The following is a 19,306-nucleotide window of genomic DNA, read 5'->3' on the forward strand; positions in this document are numbered from 1 at the left end:
CACTGTGAAGTGTATTGTGTACAATATGTTTCAATATGAAAAAATGAAATACAAAAATAGCACCTTTGCTCAGTTTGGCTGCACCTGTGAAAAACTATAGAAATTTAAACATGTATTGTGCATGCATGGTACAATTAAAGTGCTACATGTGGGCTTGTGCAATAATGGGTAAACCATTATTGCGATAATAAAGCAGATTATCATGATAATGGATACTACAATATTTCTCAGCGTGACAGACGTAGAAGAGAACGGGAAACTAATGAAGAAAGACAAGCAAGGTTTGTAAGCACATACAAATACCTAGTGCTTTGAATTTTCCCATTACAATTATGGCAGATTGGCGAGACAGAAGAAGGTGAGGAAGATGGCGTTTTGCACCCACAGCATAGCTATCGTACAACAGTGGCTTAAGATAACTTCGTACAGCACTCTACCAGTAATCAAGAACTGCCACGTCTACAAGAATATGCTCCACAGTGGATCATCACGCCTCAATTTATACAGCTTCCGCCAACCATAGTATGTTTCATTTAATAGTTTTAACTGTCATTATGTGTTCATGCAGTTGATTGCATTAAATAGCAAGATCAGGCTCGCCCCACAATGCTTTTAACATCTGTCTAGTTTACAGTGTACTAGCATTGGTACCTGTCTAACATGCAGGACCATCTCCACATTATGCGTTTCAATTGTCGGGAACAGAGACCAAGCATTAAACACCAACATCACCCATGTAGCATGCATGGTGATTGATGTTTCCTTATGTCATCTTGCAAGTATACTTAATGATGCAGAACACCATAATTGTTTGTCTTTGATTTTGACATGAATGTGGCTTCAGTGAGTCTTCCCTACCAGTGCCTTCAGCATGCTGTAAAAACAAACAAAAGCAATGGTATACCTAGCTGCTATACATGCAGGGCAACTAATGTGACATAATATTACATTGGGAACCAAGCATAAATACTATTAGTATCCTATATTGCTGTGTAGCATGCATGTTTATACTGCTTTAAAACGCATGATCCCTATGCCATCTTTTTTGTATGTATAGTGAAATAATGAACATGCAGGGTTAGTGCAAACTAAGGCAATTGTATATATATACCTACATGACAGGTGGTGTACACATAGCAGTTTCAGTTTCTACATGACAGTTTAGCTTATTGTCAACAAAGAGAAATGAGTAATTTAGAGTCATCACAATTTCAGGTTTGCATGAAACAGATAGAACAAAAGGTGCATCAAAAAGGTCCCAAAAGTGAAAACAAGGTTGTGACCTAGGCGGGGATCGAACCCAGGTTAGTTGTAATCACTTCGGGTTAAAGGAGGTGTGCAAATTTCCCCAGTTGTTTGTCTGTGGTTTTTACAAGAATGTAGCTCAACCCTTCCTATACCCAGTACCTTCATTGCTCTATAAAGAACAAACAAAAGCATGTGTTGATTTGCTACAACAACACTTGAGTTGCCAGACAATGGACATTTAATTTCGCTAAAATCCCATGTCAATACACCAGGATACTATGAGCTAAAAGTAGAGTTTTAAAAGGTGTGCACAAAAAGGTACTGTTTAGAAGGAAAAAATGTGCCAACACTTGGATTCAAACCCACAAACCTCCTACACCTAGTCAGGTATTCTAACACTTGAACAGTTTGTGCTGTGGTTTTCAAAGGAATGTAACTCAAGTTTTCTCTACACCTTGGCCTTCTACGTGCTGTAGAGAGGAAGCATGTGTGAACTTGTGATAATAATCATAGAGCAGTCGGATGATGAGTACTTCATTGTCAGCACTGATTGTGTCAGTTCACACTGAGTTTGGTAAGTAAGTGGCATGACAGACGGATGGTCAGATAGACAGACAGTTTTTCAGCTTTATATATATAGATTGCTCATAGAACTCACGGGTGACTCTTGGAAGTAAGAATATTCTCAGTATACTGAAGCCACACTTAGTTGTAGTTGCAATTCTGTTTTATGTACATGTTGAAACCACATGCTGTTCTTATTGAGATCAAAGATGTGGTGTAAATTGTGAGCAAAGCAAGAATTTTTATGACAAAATGTATAACTAGTATTTGATGCGTGTACATTTATAGACAGAAAATGGAGCTACACAATTTCCTATCTTCTATTCTCTACTTGCCACTGATACATACTCTTTGTGTGCTACCATCTTGTGATCAGCTAGTTTGTGAGAAATGAAGACTGTGTGATGACTATTAAAACAAGCTAATCAAAGTAGGTGTGGTGAGAGACTCACCACTTGTGGCTTAAATTTTAAAAATCAAAATAAACCTTCTAAATTTGTTGAAACAAACTACTTTAGTGAGAATGTGCAGTAAACACTTAGCGTTTGTTTTGTAACAACAATCAGTAGAGCAAAGCAATTAACTAGGTACCTCTCTTAACTTTCATCCTTCTGAAAAAGTTGTTGTTATAGTCAATTTGGCTTAGTATAGCTACTTCATAAAAATTCCTTTCACTTTATATTCTATTAATGAATGAACTCAAATGGTAAAGTTTAAAAGTTGAGGAGTAACACAGAAGTGTCATAGTTTCTCTTTAACATCAAACACTAGCTGTCGGTCAGTAACTGTAAACATTAGACCCCAAAGTTTCCTCCAGATAGTATTTCTAACTGTGATTTTTTTCCTGTTGGCATTCCCCCAGGCTTTCTATAGAGTAGTTACCATTCACAACATTCAATACATTCTATATACACACTGAGGTTGACTGAGTATGGCCCTTACTTTTCAACATATATGTGAATGACATACCTGATATTGTTGATAGTCCAATTCTTCTGTTTGCTGATGACATCAAGATCTTTAGATGCATTAAGTCACACGAAGATTATATCCGGCTCCAATCAGATTTGAATTGCCTCTCTGAATGGTCATTTAAGTGGAAACTAAAATTCAGTGTTAGCAAGTGTAATATCTTACATCTTGGCACTAAAGAAAACTACACCTATTTCCTTTGCGGCACTGCCATCCAACCGGCACAATCTGTCAGGGACCTCAGGGTTATGATTGATCAAGATCTTAAGTTTCATGAGCACACTTCACTTGTAACCAACAAAACAAATCACATACTTGGGTTGATTAAAAGAAATTTTTCCTATTTAGACTCCGACATGTTGGTTCGTCTTTACAGATCTATGGTACATCCTATACTAGAGTGTGGTAATGTAATATGGGGACCCCACTACCTATTAGACCAAAAGAAAGTTGAAACAATTCAATGAAGAGCAACAAAATCGATAAACAATTTGCATGATAGTGACTATGGCACAAGACTCACAGAATTAAGGTTGCCTTCACTTAATTATCGTTGTCAGTGTGGTGACATGATACTTCTATATCAGATATTTAATAATGTAGTGGATATCAATATACATGATTTTTTCACGCAGTCACAGGAATTACCAGAGGACATCATATAAAAATTTACAAGTGCCATTCTTCTTGTTTGCTACGAGGTAACTTTTTTTCTCATCATGTAGTGAATTCTTGGAACAGTTTACCGCAGCATATTATTGAGGCACGCTCATTGAATGACTTCAAGTCAGAGCTGGATATGCATTGGACTAATATTACGTATCTTTTTCTATCATGATTTGGTGATAAATTAATAAATTAATAAATAATGTAATCTTAAAAGCCGTGTAGTCGCAAAGACATTCACTGTTAGTAGCAATGTTGATCTCCCAATTTCACACGTCTATTCAACTATACAAATTACACATTTATGAAATTGTGCTCATTACACTCCCAATAGTATACATACAGTGTATATGTATTGTGTAGTGATGCAAACAAGAAATATACCAGTTCCGTTCCGTTCAGTTCACAGTTTCCTTTAGTAGCATTTCCAATAGCATAGGAGGCTCAGTTTCCTACAAAGATACCTCTTCTTGCTTAAGAGGCCACACTTCCAGTTGAAGATTTTGTGTTTTCCTACACAGTCACAAGACTTCCTTTGTGGTACACAATAGCAGTTGTTGTAATCCAGGTAGTATCCATATGGACATTTGCGAGCACATACACATTTGCAATGGTCCCAATCATAACGGTAAGGATGCTTACAATGCTTGTAAGCACATTTACTGCCTTCTGAAACCTGCTAAAATATGTAGATTCATTATACACACTAAAAGGAGTGCAGTAGCTCACCCAGATGCAGCACAAGACAATGAAAAGAATCACTGTAGCTTGTAGTGCGCTTGTCATGTTGCAGATTGACGATGTTTGCATTTTTACAAAGCAGTGGCCTTTTATATAACACGAAAAGGATCACACAGACACAACATCTGTAGATAATAGTCTGTGTAAACAGCCACACCTGGTTGTAAATAAGATTTTACCAACACTGTATAGACACATAACAACCGATAATGAATCATCACATAAACTAGTTGCACGTTCATAACTTGGTAACTGTTTTGTATATGAGGCATGTTTATTAAATCAATATCCCATTGTACTGTAATGTTGGAGACTATAGCTATCCCTTTGAGACTGTTGAAGCTCTACACCTTAATGTTCTAATCACATACCCATCCCTGGGCTTTAACATGGTTGAAAACTTCAATCTTATACCAGAAGGCAAAAATGCTGATGCCATGATGTCATTGTGGGGAGATATTTTGAATTTCTTGTCCATAGAAATCCACTATTTATAGGGAGGTGATAAGAGTGAAGGTACCCAGTCTTTCACTTGGTAGAAATGACAATATGTTTTGTGTAGAGCACTGGCTGATGTTGCTTGTAGGCTTTTTTTTATTTTTACTTAACTGTAAAATGGCCACTGCCGCCATATGGTGGCATGGCATCAAAGAATAAAGTTTTCCCTTGCAAGACATGTATATGTTGACTGATATTGGTATTTACTTGCAGTTTACAGAAAGGATTTAAGCAAATTTTGTCTACACCCTTGCACTAATTGTGCTGTAAATGACAATTGATGACAGTTAGAAGCTTCATTTAAAGCGAGGCAATTCTTAGATAATGAGCGCTTTGTTTGGCATTTAAAATGCTTCGATACATGCATCACCTGGCAAGAAAATTGTTGGACGTCAAAGGAATGTAGACAGACGGATGAACAGATGGACGGACGGACGGCTTTTCAGCTTTATATATGTAGATATTGTAGTAAATAAATATTGCACACACACAGCAATGATAAACAGCTTCATTTTATAATTGAAACACATTTGTAAATGTGAATGTAAACCAGTTCAAGGAGTCCAAAAATTGAGAAACCTAACCTATATACGACCAAGGTAGCTATTAGAATGCAAAGGAAGATTTGTGCCTGTGTAAACCATCCCGGAATGACCAACAGTTTATAAGTTTGCTAGTACTTCAATTCAAGACCACACTACAATAGTTCATCCATTGGTTGCTAAACTGTATCACCTCCATTCTAATAAATTAGTGTGGCATTTTAGCGTTGTAGCAGGGAGAGTTTTGTTTGCTAGTACAAGGAGGCTAAAACAAAATAATATATTGTTTTTGACAAGTGTGCATGCAACTGCAATGTTAAGAAAACTGTTGAAAGTATTAAAAGTAGCAACTTTTTTTAAAACAAGGCAGTATTGTATATTATATTATTACCATCACACCCAGTGTACCACCCAACCCTAATTTGCACCCACATAATGGAATTTAGGCGTAATTACTCAGTATTCGATTTGTGCTGCATGATATTTTATTGTTGCTTACCAGATACGATGAACAAAGGGTTTGTTATTTGTCTTTGTTAAATATTAGTTAAGCAGTGATGCTCAACTAATTGGTTTACACTTAGTCACTTACCTATTTGTATCCTCAGTTGATACTGCTAACCTTAATGAAATTTAGCTATTCATACAGAGAATTGTGCTGTATAGTTGCTAACACCCACACTTGTTCACTAAACCATCACACTTTTCACATGATCACTTTGTCACCTCCTGTCTGTTGTCAAGATAACATGTGGGTTTGCACGATAGTGTTGTTTTGGGTACTAATTATTTGGCTTTAAAGGTACTTTGACAATGCTACTGTAACCAGTGAAAGTAAATAATGTTGTAATGATTATCTACCCTGCTGTGCTTCGTATGCTTCCAACTTTTAGAATTCAGTGATGATAAAATACTTACGTACATACTTGGTATTGGTGGTCGTTATCTAGTTCACTACTACATGTACATTACAATGCTAGTAATAAAATTGCTATCTGTCTAGAATGGCTTAGCAGTTGTAAGCTTGTCTTTATACAAATTCTCACTCACTGAGTAGTATCATTTGTAGTCAATAGTCCACGTTTTATACTGAAGATAGATACAAATTTGTCATGTTTGCATTTTGTATTGATAGGTGTTACGATTATATGCCCGTGATATGAAAATTTACAATGCATGGTCATGCTTTTATTTAAAGAAATCCGTGAAAGCATTTTTTATTTAAAGAAATCCGTGAAAGCATTTGCATGCATGTGAAGGTAAAACAGCACAGAGATTTTTCACTGTAGAAGATTTTCAATATTTAAAGTACTGTATGATAGGTTGATACTGGCTATCATATACTGTATCACTCCCAGTTTGTTATGTGCTTTGATACATAACCATAGGTAATGCAATTTCCTTTATTTGTTATGCCTTTATGCCATATAAGTGCTTGCATGACCATAAATGTCAATGCATCTATATCTGTGTTAGGGAGCACGCTATCTTAATTGCTGATATTCGTGTAGTGTTTCGTATAAAATCTTTATGTGAAGTACACACATAGATTCATACATATTTCTTGTATTTGGGAATAAATAGTGTGACTTAAATAAATATACAGCAAACATGTGTACATGTCAAATGAAAGTTTTAACAGTCCCAGTAGCATCCATCTGTTTCACACTGATAAGGATTCATGTAACCGCCACACGAAGCATCACTTGTAATAGAATTATATGGTATACAACAAGGACACTGGCAGCCTCTCACATTATCCCACCTGTAAACGACATTGTTAAAACATTTAATCATACATTAACTGGTTCATCTTACGTACCAACATTTGATTTGTGTTCTGGTACATGATGTTTGTAGACACTTCTCATAAGATAAAGTTTCTCCACATGTGCCAGTTGCACTAACACATGTACAATGATGGGTGTCAAGTTTATATCCAGGTGGACATGATCTTAGACAATAACAGTCACACCGATTCAGATCTAAGGTGTAACCCTGTTGACATTTTTTAGAACAGCTACACTGACATCTTGTGCTATCCAGAGAATATCCGTATGCACATTTTCTTGAACAAACACACTGACATGTTTTGTAGTTGATAGAGTACCCATCTGGACACTTTCTGGAGCAAAAGCACTGACATGATTTACGATCCAGGGAATACCCCTCTGGGCATGTTCTGGAACAGAAGCATTGACAGTTTTTAGGGTCTAGTGAATATCCGTCTGGACATTTTCTGGAGCAAGTACACTGGCATTTCTTAGTATCCAGAGAATACCCATCTGGGCACTTTCTAGAGCAGAAGCATTGACATGTTCTATAATCTAAGGAGTAGCCATCTGAACACTTTTCATAGCAAACACATTGGCATGTTTTGCGATTAAGGGAATATCCATTGGAGCATTTTTTTGAGCAGAAGCATTGACACAGTTTTGAATTGAGAGTATATCCATATAGACATTTTCTAGAGCAGAAACACTGACATTTGTTAGCATCAAGGGAATATCCGTTTGGACACTTTCTAGAGCAAAAGCACTGACATGATTTATGATCCAGGGAATAGCCCTCTGGGCATGTTCTGGAACAGAAACATTGACACTTTTTAGAATCCAGAGAATATCCATCTGGGCACTTTCGAGAGCAGAAACACTGGCACTTTTTAGAATCCAAATAATATCCATATGGACACTTTCGAGAGCAGAAACACTGGCACTTTTTAGAATCCAAAGAATATCCATATGGACACTTTCGAGAGCAGAAACACTGGCACTTTTTAGAATCCAAAGAATATCCATCCGGGCACTTTCGAGAGCAGAAACACTGGCACTTTTTAGAATCCAGAGAATATCCATCTGGGCACTTTCGAGAGCAGAAACACTGGCACTTTTTGGAATCCAAAGAATATCCATCCGGGCACTTTCGAGAGCAGAAACACTGGCACTTTTTAGAATCCAGAGAATATCCATCCGGGCACTTTCGAGAGCAGAAACACTGGCACTTTTTAGAATCCAAAGAATATCCATCCGGGCACTTTCGAGAGCAGAAACACTGGCACTTTTTAGAATCCAAAGAATATCCATCCGGGCACTTTCGAGAGCAGAAACACTGGCACTTTTTAGAATCCAAAGAATATCCACCTGGGCACTTTCGAGAGCAGAAACACTGGCATTTTTTAGAATCCAAAGAATATCCATCCGGGCACTTTCGAGAGCAGAAACACTGGCACTTTTTAGAATTTAAAGAATATCCATCCGGGCACTTTCGAGAGCAGAAACACTGGCACTTTTTAGAATTTAAAGAAAATCCATTCGGGCACTTTCGAGAGCAGAAACACTGGCACTTTTTAGAATTTAAAGAAAATCCATCCGGGCACTTTCGAGAACAGAAACAACGACATCTTTTAGAATACAAGGAGTAACCATCTGGACACTTTCTAGAGCACACACATTGGCATGTTTTCCCATCAAGTGAATATCCATATGGACATTTTCTGGAGCAAGTACATTGACACTTTTTCTTATCTAGAGAAAATCCACTTGGACATTTTCTAGAGCAATCACATTGACACTTTTTTGGCTCAAGGGTGTATCCATTTGGACAGGTTTTCTTGCAATTGCACCTGCAAGTAGCAGGATCTTGTACCCATTGGGGTGGGCAGTAGCGAGGAAGGCATGTACACTTGCAAGTTTTGGGGGTGAAGAATTTTGGGAAGTGGCAAGACTGTTGTATACTGTAGCATCTTTTGATTTCTTCCAAATCTTTTGCATTGCTAACCTAGTTAGTAAGAAGTTTAGTATGTTCTACTAATTTACATGTACTATTTGATCATTAATTACACAAACAATCTTGCTAATATAGTTAGCTTACTGTAACAAGAATCATCAGCAATGTAGATGTGGCTATAAATGCCAGTTGCATAGATGTACCTCCCATCATGGAAATTTGAGTGTGCTATGTGTTAGCACTGTTACAACTTCAAGTTATATTGCACTGTCTGTTTAACAACTTTAAATGGTTTCTATTATTTGCACAAAATTGGCTGTTAATTAATCAATCATCTTAATCAATTAACTTGCCTAGTTTTTACTGTATCCTGTGTGATGTAGACATAGTACTGCAGAAATAGTCGCCTCTGTTTAGCAACAATCATAGATGTTGTGGGCTAACCTTTACTGTTGGTAGTTTACTATAGTTCATTGTAGTTGTGACTTTCAGTTTAGGTGTGGTGAGGCACAACTGTGTAACTTGTTTATTATTTTGTTTTAATGTTTTTGCTGGCTTAATTATGTAGCAAAGGCAATTGTACCAGCTGCAGGTGGCACACAATGAATTCTTAGTGTCCAGATTTGCAGATGTATTACAATAGTAAACAAGAACTTATAAGGAAGTATTTGTGGATTGAACTGTGATTTATCCATATTTGGCAATAAGGCACGGTTCACTTCTGCAGTAAAACATTATAGGGATATGTTGGAGACAAGCATCTTTAAAGTGCATGTCTTATGACATTTGAAGAGTCTTACAAAGATAGCTAAAGGTATGCAGTGACTAGGAGTACACAGAGAAATAGACCTATGGTAGGGTCCGCAATGCAAAAATCAATATCCTCCAATCAACTACAACTATTGTCATGCATTAGGCATTAGGCTAAGTGTAACTTAAAATGACACAAACATGGCAACCAAGTTGGTCATTGCCTGTCTTGTAGTGGAACATGATGTGTGATTTAACTGCAGTGTTTTGCATTCTTACTATGTCTTGATATTCACCCTCAACATTAGTCTGTTATCTGCTAGAATTATTTTTAATTTGTTGGTCAGTGTCTGGTGGAAGCAGAATCTGTGTGGCATTTTGTTGACTACAAAAATTTCTTGTTCTGAAACACAGGACACAATTACAGCAGAAATTCTGTAATAGGTGCTGCAGCAATGACCAAAGTACCTGTGTACAGATTAGCTGAAATTCAGTGAAAAGGACATGACTTTTACAAACAAATACCAGAAGTCCAGAATGGTGCTGAATTGGTATATTCCAGTAGCTAGAATACACAGCTTATAATCCCTAACAATATGGCGTCCACAGTAAAAGAGGATTCTTGAGTGGCTTCTTTTTCTTCTACTTGGTTCCTCTCAACTGCAATCTAAACTCACTACTGTAACTACCTGGATTATCTTTCCCACTTGTCCACTTAGTATGTGTTTAAACTCAAGCCACAGTGTTTACTTAAACAGACTGTAATGTGGCTATATTAAATGAGTGTTTTATTTGAGTCACACCTTCTAAATAGTAAATACAGCTACACCTTCTTTGTATAGTAGCTATACAAACAAGGTTCATTTGGGTAGTTCTGTGGCTTAACCGTGTGTGAGATGTTACTGTCAATTCTTCAGAACAAGTGAGCACAACTGATTTTGGTTTGCCAGTGACAATAAACCTATTACGAAAATTTTTGCAGTGCCTAATTTTTACAGTTTTCACAGTTAGTAAAGCTACCATGTACAGATAATTTGCAACTTGGTGTAGCTATACAGCAACCTCAGTTCCACCTATCACCAGTAGTAAGTTCAACACTAACAGTAATGGTAGGAATTACAAGGGTAACATACCACCCTGTGATGACCTTTTCGAACATCTTTACTCATTTTGGATGAGTGTATCAAAGTTGTATTATTTGCCAACTAACATAAAATATTGTTTTTTCCCTATCTTGAAGAATATCTCAATCTTAGCACTAAAATTGAGCCAACACCAAAAAGTAGATCTGTACACTGAAAAAAGAGATGGAATCCTCAACACTAATAATTATTTCCATGTGAATATGATGCACAAAAATTTTACAAACATATAAGTTCCATGCCATGGCAAACACTTTGTAGTCCTGTACAGTGGTGAATTATTATTCTGAGAGATACTTGTTGTTATTGTAGATGGTGAAGTTTATAATCAACAAATTCATCGAGACAGTAATCATGCAATACTCCAAAACTTTCTTTACAAACTTACATATACATTGCTGGGTACAGAATAGTTGCTTGTATACAGAGTGAAGTCTTATGTGTGATTGAAGAGGATAGATGGCACTCAACAAATTTCAGATTACAGTATACAAGCAGAGTTACATTGCGAACTTTTCATAGAGACACATTGAAAGTGTATACAAATACCTCATTTGTGAACTGTATGAAATCTCTACTGTGCAACATGTTCTACTGTAAATCAGGAAATTTTCATTAAAAAAAAAAAAATTTACTTATAAAATAAATTTGATGTGTTATATTTTCACGGACAGCCCAAGAATTTTACTGTACAGCAAATAATCATGGAGCTATTCACCTCGTTGCTGTAGTTGAGGTTGGCACACTGTCAAGTTTAGAAGCTAGCACTGTAGTTGTTGCTACATGTTTTATGCACCAGAAATGAACATACAAGGTACTATAAAGTTGATATACAGATACCTGTTGTACAATGAACATGCAATTATGATGGATGCCTGGCTGTGACAGAGCTATAGGCATTACAAGTCTGTAGAATCTATGCTATAGGGCAGCCTTGACCACTAGACACTTCACCTTCTGCATACAATTCTAAAATAGCATGCAACCCCATTGTGGTCTGAACCATTTATGAATAGTATTTCAGAAGTTTTAGCCTCTCACATCAATGGTGTTTGACCAGTTTCTCTTTAGAACAGCTAATTTGCAGCTACAGTGGTATGCTAACTTACTAGGCCATTAGTCTTTCTTCTCCAACAGCGTACTCATTCCTCAAGTGTTTTGTCGAATATTTCCCGATCGACGGTATTTCAAGTGTAGCATTTCAAATTATTCATACATTGCTAAGGAAAACCGAAGAAGACTCTCTCATTACAATCTTTGTGGTAGACATCACGGTAGTAGTACTGTTGATATTAGCTATACAATGTTTTTAGGGTGGATCTGTTGTTTATTAAGATGTATTGTAAACAATTCCATCAGTACTGCATTTTTTCATCTTGGGTTCAACACACTATAACGCGTAAGCATAGAAAACGATTAGGAATTTTGGAATACCAGTGGTATAAATTTTAGTCGAGGAAACCGTTTTTTCCTGGTGCACCAATTAGTTTAACAAGATTTTAAAAATTTTCCAGGTTTGATGGACACCACCCCCAGCACAAAGAAAGCACAAAGTCACAAATAATCACATTATGGTAAAATACCAACACTGTTCTCATAAATAGTTATACCATCACTACATGTATGTATGTACTTAAAAGATAAAATAATTAATAAATACATGTGTACAAGTGTTAAGTGGTAATAAGTCTTGTTCTAACATCGGTAGTAGCAGTCATCACCTCCGCCAAAATATGAATCAATACACAAGTCTTTACCACCAGATGAATAGTTCCAGCATTTCTCAGCATCTGTGATGTGTGAAACATGTCCTTTTACTTCACAGCATGGACAAAAGCATCCCAAGTTTGCAGAATAGCTGTGGAACAAGATAAATGCACATGTAATTGTTTTAAAGGCAACTCAGGGCATCACAAAATATTTTTGTTTTATGTCTTCACTCTATTTAGTCCATTATATCTAACCACAAGCATTCAATACTGGCCATTGTATTATTTACATACTCACCTGCAGTATATTTCGGGATTTTCTCTACAACGTGATGAACGACACTGTTGTTTATTCAGTATTCGTTCACACAAAAATCCTTTGCAAGTACAAGTAAATGGATCCAGATCATAACCAGCTGGACATTCCAAGCCACATTTACATCGACATGTGTCACTGTCCAAGTAAAGTGGATACTCACATGAATTAGGGCCTGTGTTACAGACACACTGGCATTGATCGTTGTTCCATATTTTTGATGTTCCACAAACACTAACAGTAGGACATCCACACTCACAAGTGTCGTTGTTGAAAACTTGTGGAGGAATGCAATATTTGTAATCGTAACACTCACACTTGCAAGTGTAAGGATTAACCAGCTTTCCAGATGAACACTTAATATCTGGACACTTGCAGCTACAAGAGTTTTGGTCAAATATTTGATATGCTGTACAGTCAGGTTTGTACTTGCACTCACACTGACATGTTGTAGGATTAAAGTATTGGTTATCTGAACAAGATGGTATGTGAGGGCAATTGCATGAGCAGGAGTCTTTGTCAAATATTTGTGGTCCATCACAATGAGGCTTATCTTTACAATTGCACTGACAACTCCATGGATCTAAGACTTGATTATCTTTGCATGTTATATCTGACGGGCAGTCACATTTGCAATTTTCTTCATCAAAGATCTGACCAGGCTCACAAGCAGTTTTGTACAGGCACTCACACTTGCACGTGTGTTCATTTAAATATTTTCCAGGTGGACAAGTGGATATTCCTTGACATTTACATGTGCATGAATCTTCATCAAATCTCTGAGCTCCTTGACATTGGAACCTGGTACCGCACTCACACTGACAAGTATCTTGATTGAAGTATTCATTGTACCCATTGCATTGTTTCTTTTCAGGACAAGAACACTTGCATATCTTTTGATCAAATTCATGAGGGTAAGTACATTTCAAAGTGTAAGGACATTCACAATTACACAACTTAGAATTGTAAACTTGAGGCAGTACGCAGTGTTGAGGTAGTACAGCACATTCACATGAACAAGTTTTGTAGTCAAATACATAATTGGGAGAGCAGTATAATTCCCCAATACACTTACATGTACAAGTGTGTGGATCAAACTCGGAGTTCTGTGGACAAGATGTTGGTGGACACTGACACTCGCAAGTATCTTCATTGAAAACTTGTGGTTTGTAACAGTGAGGCTTTTTTAGACATTCACATTGGCATGTATCATTGTTGAAAAATTGTCCTGCTGGACACTTCAAGTGTCTGGGACACTCGCAAGCACAAGTTAATTCGTTAAATCTTTGTGCATCATAGCACAGTTGACGTTTTGGACATTCACATAAACATCTATATTTGTTGAGTACCTGGTTTGGAGGACATCTTAGGCGTGGACATTCACATTTGCAAGTATCTGGATTAAATTCTTGAGATGCTGGGCATGCAAGAGCACGTGGGCATTTGCAAGCACATAATTCGTCATCAAACACATGTATCTCTGAACATTCTTGCTCATTTGGACACTCACATTGACACTTGTAGGCATTAAATTTTTGATTTCCTGGACAGCTAACATCGAACAAACACTCACAGCTGCAAGTGTCTTCATTAAATACAAGTGGATGATCACACCAAGGAATATGGTTACATTCACACTGGCAGGTACGATCATTGAAGAATTTATTTGATGAACATTGGCTACCATGTGGGCATTCACATTTGCAAGTGTCTTTATTAAATGTCTGTTTCCCTGAACATGTTTTCTTGTGCACACATTCACATTGGCATTTCCATGGATTGAATTCTTGTCCTTCCTTACATGCTTTCTTGTTAGGGCATTCACATTCGCAAGAGTTTTGATTATATACATGTCCTGGTTCACAATTTCTTCTGCTGCTGCATTTGCATTGACAAGTGTTTGCATCAAAATATTGTGGCTGTGGACAGTACTTGGTGTGTGGACATTGGCATTCACAATTAGTTGTACTAAAAGTGTAAGGTTCAGTGCACTGCTCTGTCTTTAAGCATTTACAAGTGCAAGTAGTGTCTTTGTCAAAGAACTGATTTGCTGGGCACCATAATTTCTTGGGACATTTACATGCACAAGTCTTGTGGTCAAACATTTTCGGTGCAGGGCAGTCAATCACATTTGGACAGCGGCATTCACACTTGTCCCGATCTAAGATTTTACCATCTGGACATTTTTGTGTGCGGCAAACACACTGGCATTTATCATTGTCAAAAGTCTCATCTGACTTACATTGTTTAGTTTCTTTACATTTGCAAGTACACTTCCAAGGGTCTTGTACTTTGTTGGCAGAACAAGACGTGGTGCTAGGACATTCGCAGACACACTTGTCAGGGTTTAGTACTTGTGGTTGTGTGCAACGTTTGACGTACTTGCAGTCGCAATTGCATGTCCACTTGTTTATTTCTTGGGCTGATGTACACACTTTACGTGGGCATTCACACTGACATGTAGACTCATTGAAAAACTGATTTGGTTCGCAAGTTTTCACATGATCACAGACACATGAGCAAGAATCTTTGTCTAAGACCTTTCTGGTTGGACATTTAACAATGCTGCATACACAGTCACATTCTGTCTCGCTGAAAACATAAGGATATCTGCAAATTGGCTGTCGTGGACATTCACAAGAGCAAGTGTCTGGATTGAAGACCTTCTTGTCTGCACATATTAATCTTTTAGGACACTGACATTCACACAATGCAGAATTGAAGTATTGAGAGCCTTTACACTCTTTTTGGTTAGGGCATTCGCATTGACATGAAGTCGGGTTGAATACTTGCTTGTCAGTACACCACACTGGTGGACACCCACATTCACAGTTGTTATCATCAAACACTTTGCCATATGGACACTGTTTAATTACAGGACATTCACACCGACAGGTTCTTTTATTAAATACTCTGTTCCCAGAGCATTCCAGTGTTGTTGGACACTCACATTGGCAGGTATCAAGATTGAAAACTTGAGATGTTCTGCAGCTGGTATGGGGACATTCACACTGGCATTTTTCTGAGTTAAATATATAAGGTGATTTACAAGCAATGGGTTTGCAAACACACCGGCAAATTTTAGGATCAAATATTTGATGAGGACCACATTTGACCAAGTGCAGATTTGGACATTCACACTGGCAAGTTTTTAGATTAACTCTTTGTGGCAAATGACACCGTATCGACTCTTTAGAGCATTCACATTTGCATTTATCAGCATTGTAGTACTGTCTAGTGGAACATTCTGAGTATGTGGTGGGACACTGACAACTACACTTCTCTTTGTTGAATACTTTAGGATATCTACAGTAGCCATCTGAGACGGAGCATTCACATGCACAAGTGTTTTCATTGTATTTCTGCTCTGAGCTGCAGTATGGTTTAGTAGGACATTCACAAGTGCAAGTCTTCTCATTAAGTATACGGTTAACAGGACATTTAATTGAGTGTGGACACTCACACTTACAACTCTCTCCATTCACAACCTGTGGATACTGACATTTGGCTGTGTACGGACACTCACATTTGCAGTTTCCTTCATTAAAGTATTTAGAGTAGCTACATCTTGGCTTGTTGATGCATTCACATTTACAAGTCTGTGGATTGAATTTCTGATCATTTCTACATCTTGGTTGGTGTAAACATCTGCACTGACAGGTTTCTTCATCAAATTTCTGTCCTGGAGAACATCTAAGAGGATATGGGCACACACACTTACATGTGTCTTTGTTGAATCCTTGAGCCACTTTACATTTAGGTGCAGCACGACACTCACATCGGCATGTTTTGGAATTCCAAACTTGAGCTGGAGTGCAGGTCAACTTTTTATTACACTCACAATAACAGGTCTTTTCGTTATACGTTTGATCAGTGGAGCACTTGTCTTTGTGCAGACATTCACATTTGCAAGTCTTTTCATTAAATTTTTGTGGATAAAGACATTTTGGGATGTATGGACATTCACATTTGCAAGTATCTGCATTGAACACTTGAGGCTGCAAACATTTCAGCTGATGTGGGCATTCACATTTGCAAGTTGCCTTGTTGAACACTTGAGGATGTGAACACTGTAGTGGATGTGGGCATGCACAATTGCACGTACTTTCATCGTAATACTGAGCTCTGCTGCAAGTAGGCTTTTTGATGCATTCGCATTTGCAAGTCTTCAGATTAAAGGTCTGTAGTTGATTACATTTTGGCTTATCAATACATTCACAGTTGCAATTATCTTTATTCAAGCGTTGGAATGGTGGACACTTCTTGGTTTGTGGACAGTCACATTGACAGTTGTAAGGATTCAGTACCTGAGCTGGACTACAGTACACGTATGGACACTCACATTTGCAGGAGTAGTCGTTGTACTTCTGGCCATAACGGCAGGCTGGCTTGTCTCGACATTCACACTTGCACGTGTTTGGATTAAACCATTGTACTTCAGGGCATCTCTTGTTACTTGGGCATTTGCAGGAACAAGAGAGAGGATCAAACTTGTAAGGCTCCTTACATTTCCCACTATGGGAGCAAGTGCACTGACATGTATTAGGGTTGAATGAAAACGGATAAATACATTTCTTGATTTCAGAACACTCACAATTGCAAGAGTTTTCATTAAGTATTTTGTTAGGAAGGCACACCTTTGGTGGACACACACATTTACATGTGTCATCATCAACTATCTTGTTAGCTGGACATCTAAGGTGCTTGGGACATTCACAGTGACAAGTTTGTTGGTTAAGAACTTTCCCTGGTGGACAAGAAATGTAGGGACAATTACAGGAGCAGGTAATTGGATTGAAGACTTTAGGTGCAGCACATTTATTGTTAACACATTCACATTTGCAGTTCCATGGGTTTTGCTTTTTTCCCTGAGGGCATGCACTGTTTGGACATCTGCAGGAACAAGTGCCTTTGTCAAATATCTTATGAGGACTGCATTTCTGTGTTTTGCACTGACAATCACATGTCCATGGATCAAGCCAGTAGTTATCGTGACATGTTTTCTTTGGGCAGACACATTTACACTGTTTTTCATCCAGCACTTTTGGTCGAACACATTTGTTATGTACACATTCACAGTTGCAGTTCCAAGGGTTTAGTTTTCTTCCCTCTGGACACACACGGTTTGGACATCTGCAGGAACATGTAGTTTTGTCAAATACCTTAGGAGGACTGCATTCTTGTGTTTTGCATTGGCAGTTACATTTCCATGGGTCATACCAGTAGTTATTAGGGCATGTCTTCTTTGGGCAGACACACTTGCACTGTGTTTCATCCAACACCTTTCCATCCCTGCATGGTAAGTAAGGACATACACATTTGCATTTCCAGCGGTCAAATCGAAGTGGTGCCCTGCATGTTCTGTAGTAGCAACGTCCGGCTTCACCTGCTATCTTGCCATCTGTTACCTGTAGCAGAAAAGACAGACTTGGAATAAAAGCAATGATTGTTATACTATGGTTATCAAGTGAGGCTTCCCTATGTTCAACATTGAGACTGTAGTCTCATTGTTCTTAGACTACAATTAGATCATTAGAAACAAGTGTAGTTTTTGTCTATACCATTTACCACACCTGGACATAACGTTGTCTGTGTTTCATACCACAGAACATTTCTGATGTACTGTGTGTCAGGAAACTGTAGGTGATATTAGAAAGTCAAAAGTCAGCATTGTTTTTTAGTTATTGCTCAATTGCAGTTCAGAGATGCAGTTTTTAGGGTTTCTAATTTTCAACTGTTATTTGTCGACAAACAATACAAAGCATTACATCTACTAGCATGCTCCCTTGAATTGGTTTTGTAATGGCAAACAATAGAACACCATTGTTTCATGCCTATACAGTTGTACTAACATGATACCTACTTGTTGAGTGAACACTGACTGTCATAAGGTGTTTTATCACTGTACCTGATAGCAATGTGATGTTAACTGTTGCCTTAAACTTACAAAGTCCTATAGTTAAGCATGCAATGCAAGCTAAAAAGACGTGTTTCATATACGTTTGAACTGTATTTGCTGCACATGTGTATGTAATATGCGTATTTGTTCACAAAGTGCTTGGGATAGTGTATTCCTCAGTATTAACGTTTTTTGTTACATTTTCTATGCATGTATAAAAAAAGTAATAATATACATGCATGTACACACACACATACACTCTCACACACACATACTCACTATAATGTACAAGAAAATCAGGAGAACTCCAAGCAACGTTGCTCTCATCTTTGCTAGGCACATCATACTTTAGAGGAACATCATAGTGGCAACTATATATACTACTCTAAGTGATTTGTTTTTGCTTAGAATACTTTATTTACCATTGTTACTACAGTATTGTCTTAATGACAAAATATTCGGAAAGTCAATACATAAATATTTATGTACATAATTGTTTCAATCACTGCTGTTTGTTGCCATTGGTAATTACA

The 19,306-nt window shown here is 37.5% G+C and overlaps 3 protein-coding genes and 1 long non-coding RNA gene across 4 annotated transcripts in view; 1 reads left to right on the top strand and 3 right to left on the bottom strand.

Moving 5' to 3' along the window:
• The window catches only part of LOC136237300 (serine-rich adhesin for platelets-like), an 87,676-nt gene that overhangs the window by 47,675 nt on the left and 20,695 nt on the right, over positions 1–19,306 (top strand). The gene's annotated exons all lie outside the window — the stretch shown is intronic.
• On the bottom strand, positions 3,731–4,253 carry LOC136268884 (uncharacterized). The gene is made up of 2 exons (XR_010707142.1): positions 4,180–4,253; positions 3,731–4,129 (listed from the first exon to the last, which is right to left on the bottom strand). It is a non-coding gene; the product is annotated as an uncharacterized lncRNA (long non-coding RNA).
• On the bottom strand, positions 6,740–9,198 carry LOC136236297 (balbiani ring protein 3-like). The gene is made up of 3 exons (XM_066026434.1): positions 9,102–9,198; positions 7,054–9,008; positions 6,740–6,996 (listed from the first exon to the last, which is right to left on the bottom strand). Exons 1-3 carry the CDS (start codon positions 9,168–9,170, stop codon positions 6,867–6,869), a joined length of 2,154 nt encoding a protein of 717 aa, XP_065882506.1. The 5' UTR covers positions 9,171–9,198; the 3' UTR covers positions 6,740–6,866.
• On the bottom strand, positions 12,419–19,268 carry LOC136237298 (balbiani ring protein 3-like). Its single transcript, XM_066027648.1, has 3 exons — positions 19,053–19,268; positions 12,857–18,282; positions 12,419–12,707 (listed from the first exon to the last, which is right to left on the bottom strand). The coding sequence occupies exons 1-3, from the start codon at positions 19,116–19,118 to the stop codon at positions 12,545–12,547; spliced, it is 5,655 nt and encodes a 1,884-aa protein (XP_065883720.1). The 5' UTR covers positions 19,119–19,268; the 3' UTR covers positions 12,419–12,544.

This window comes from Dysidea avara, chromosome 10 (assembly GCF_963678975.1).
Source record: "Dysidea avara chromosome 10, odDysAvar1.4, whole genome shotgun sequence".
Classification (NCBI taxonomy): domain Eukaryota; kingdom Metazoa; phylum Porifera; class Demospongiae; order Dictyoceratida; family Dysideidae; genus Dysidea; species Dysidea avara.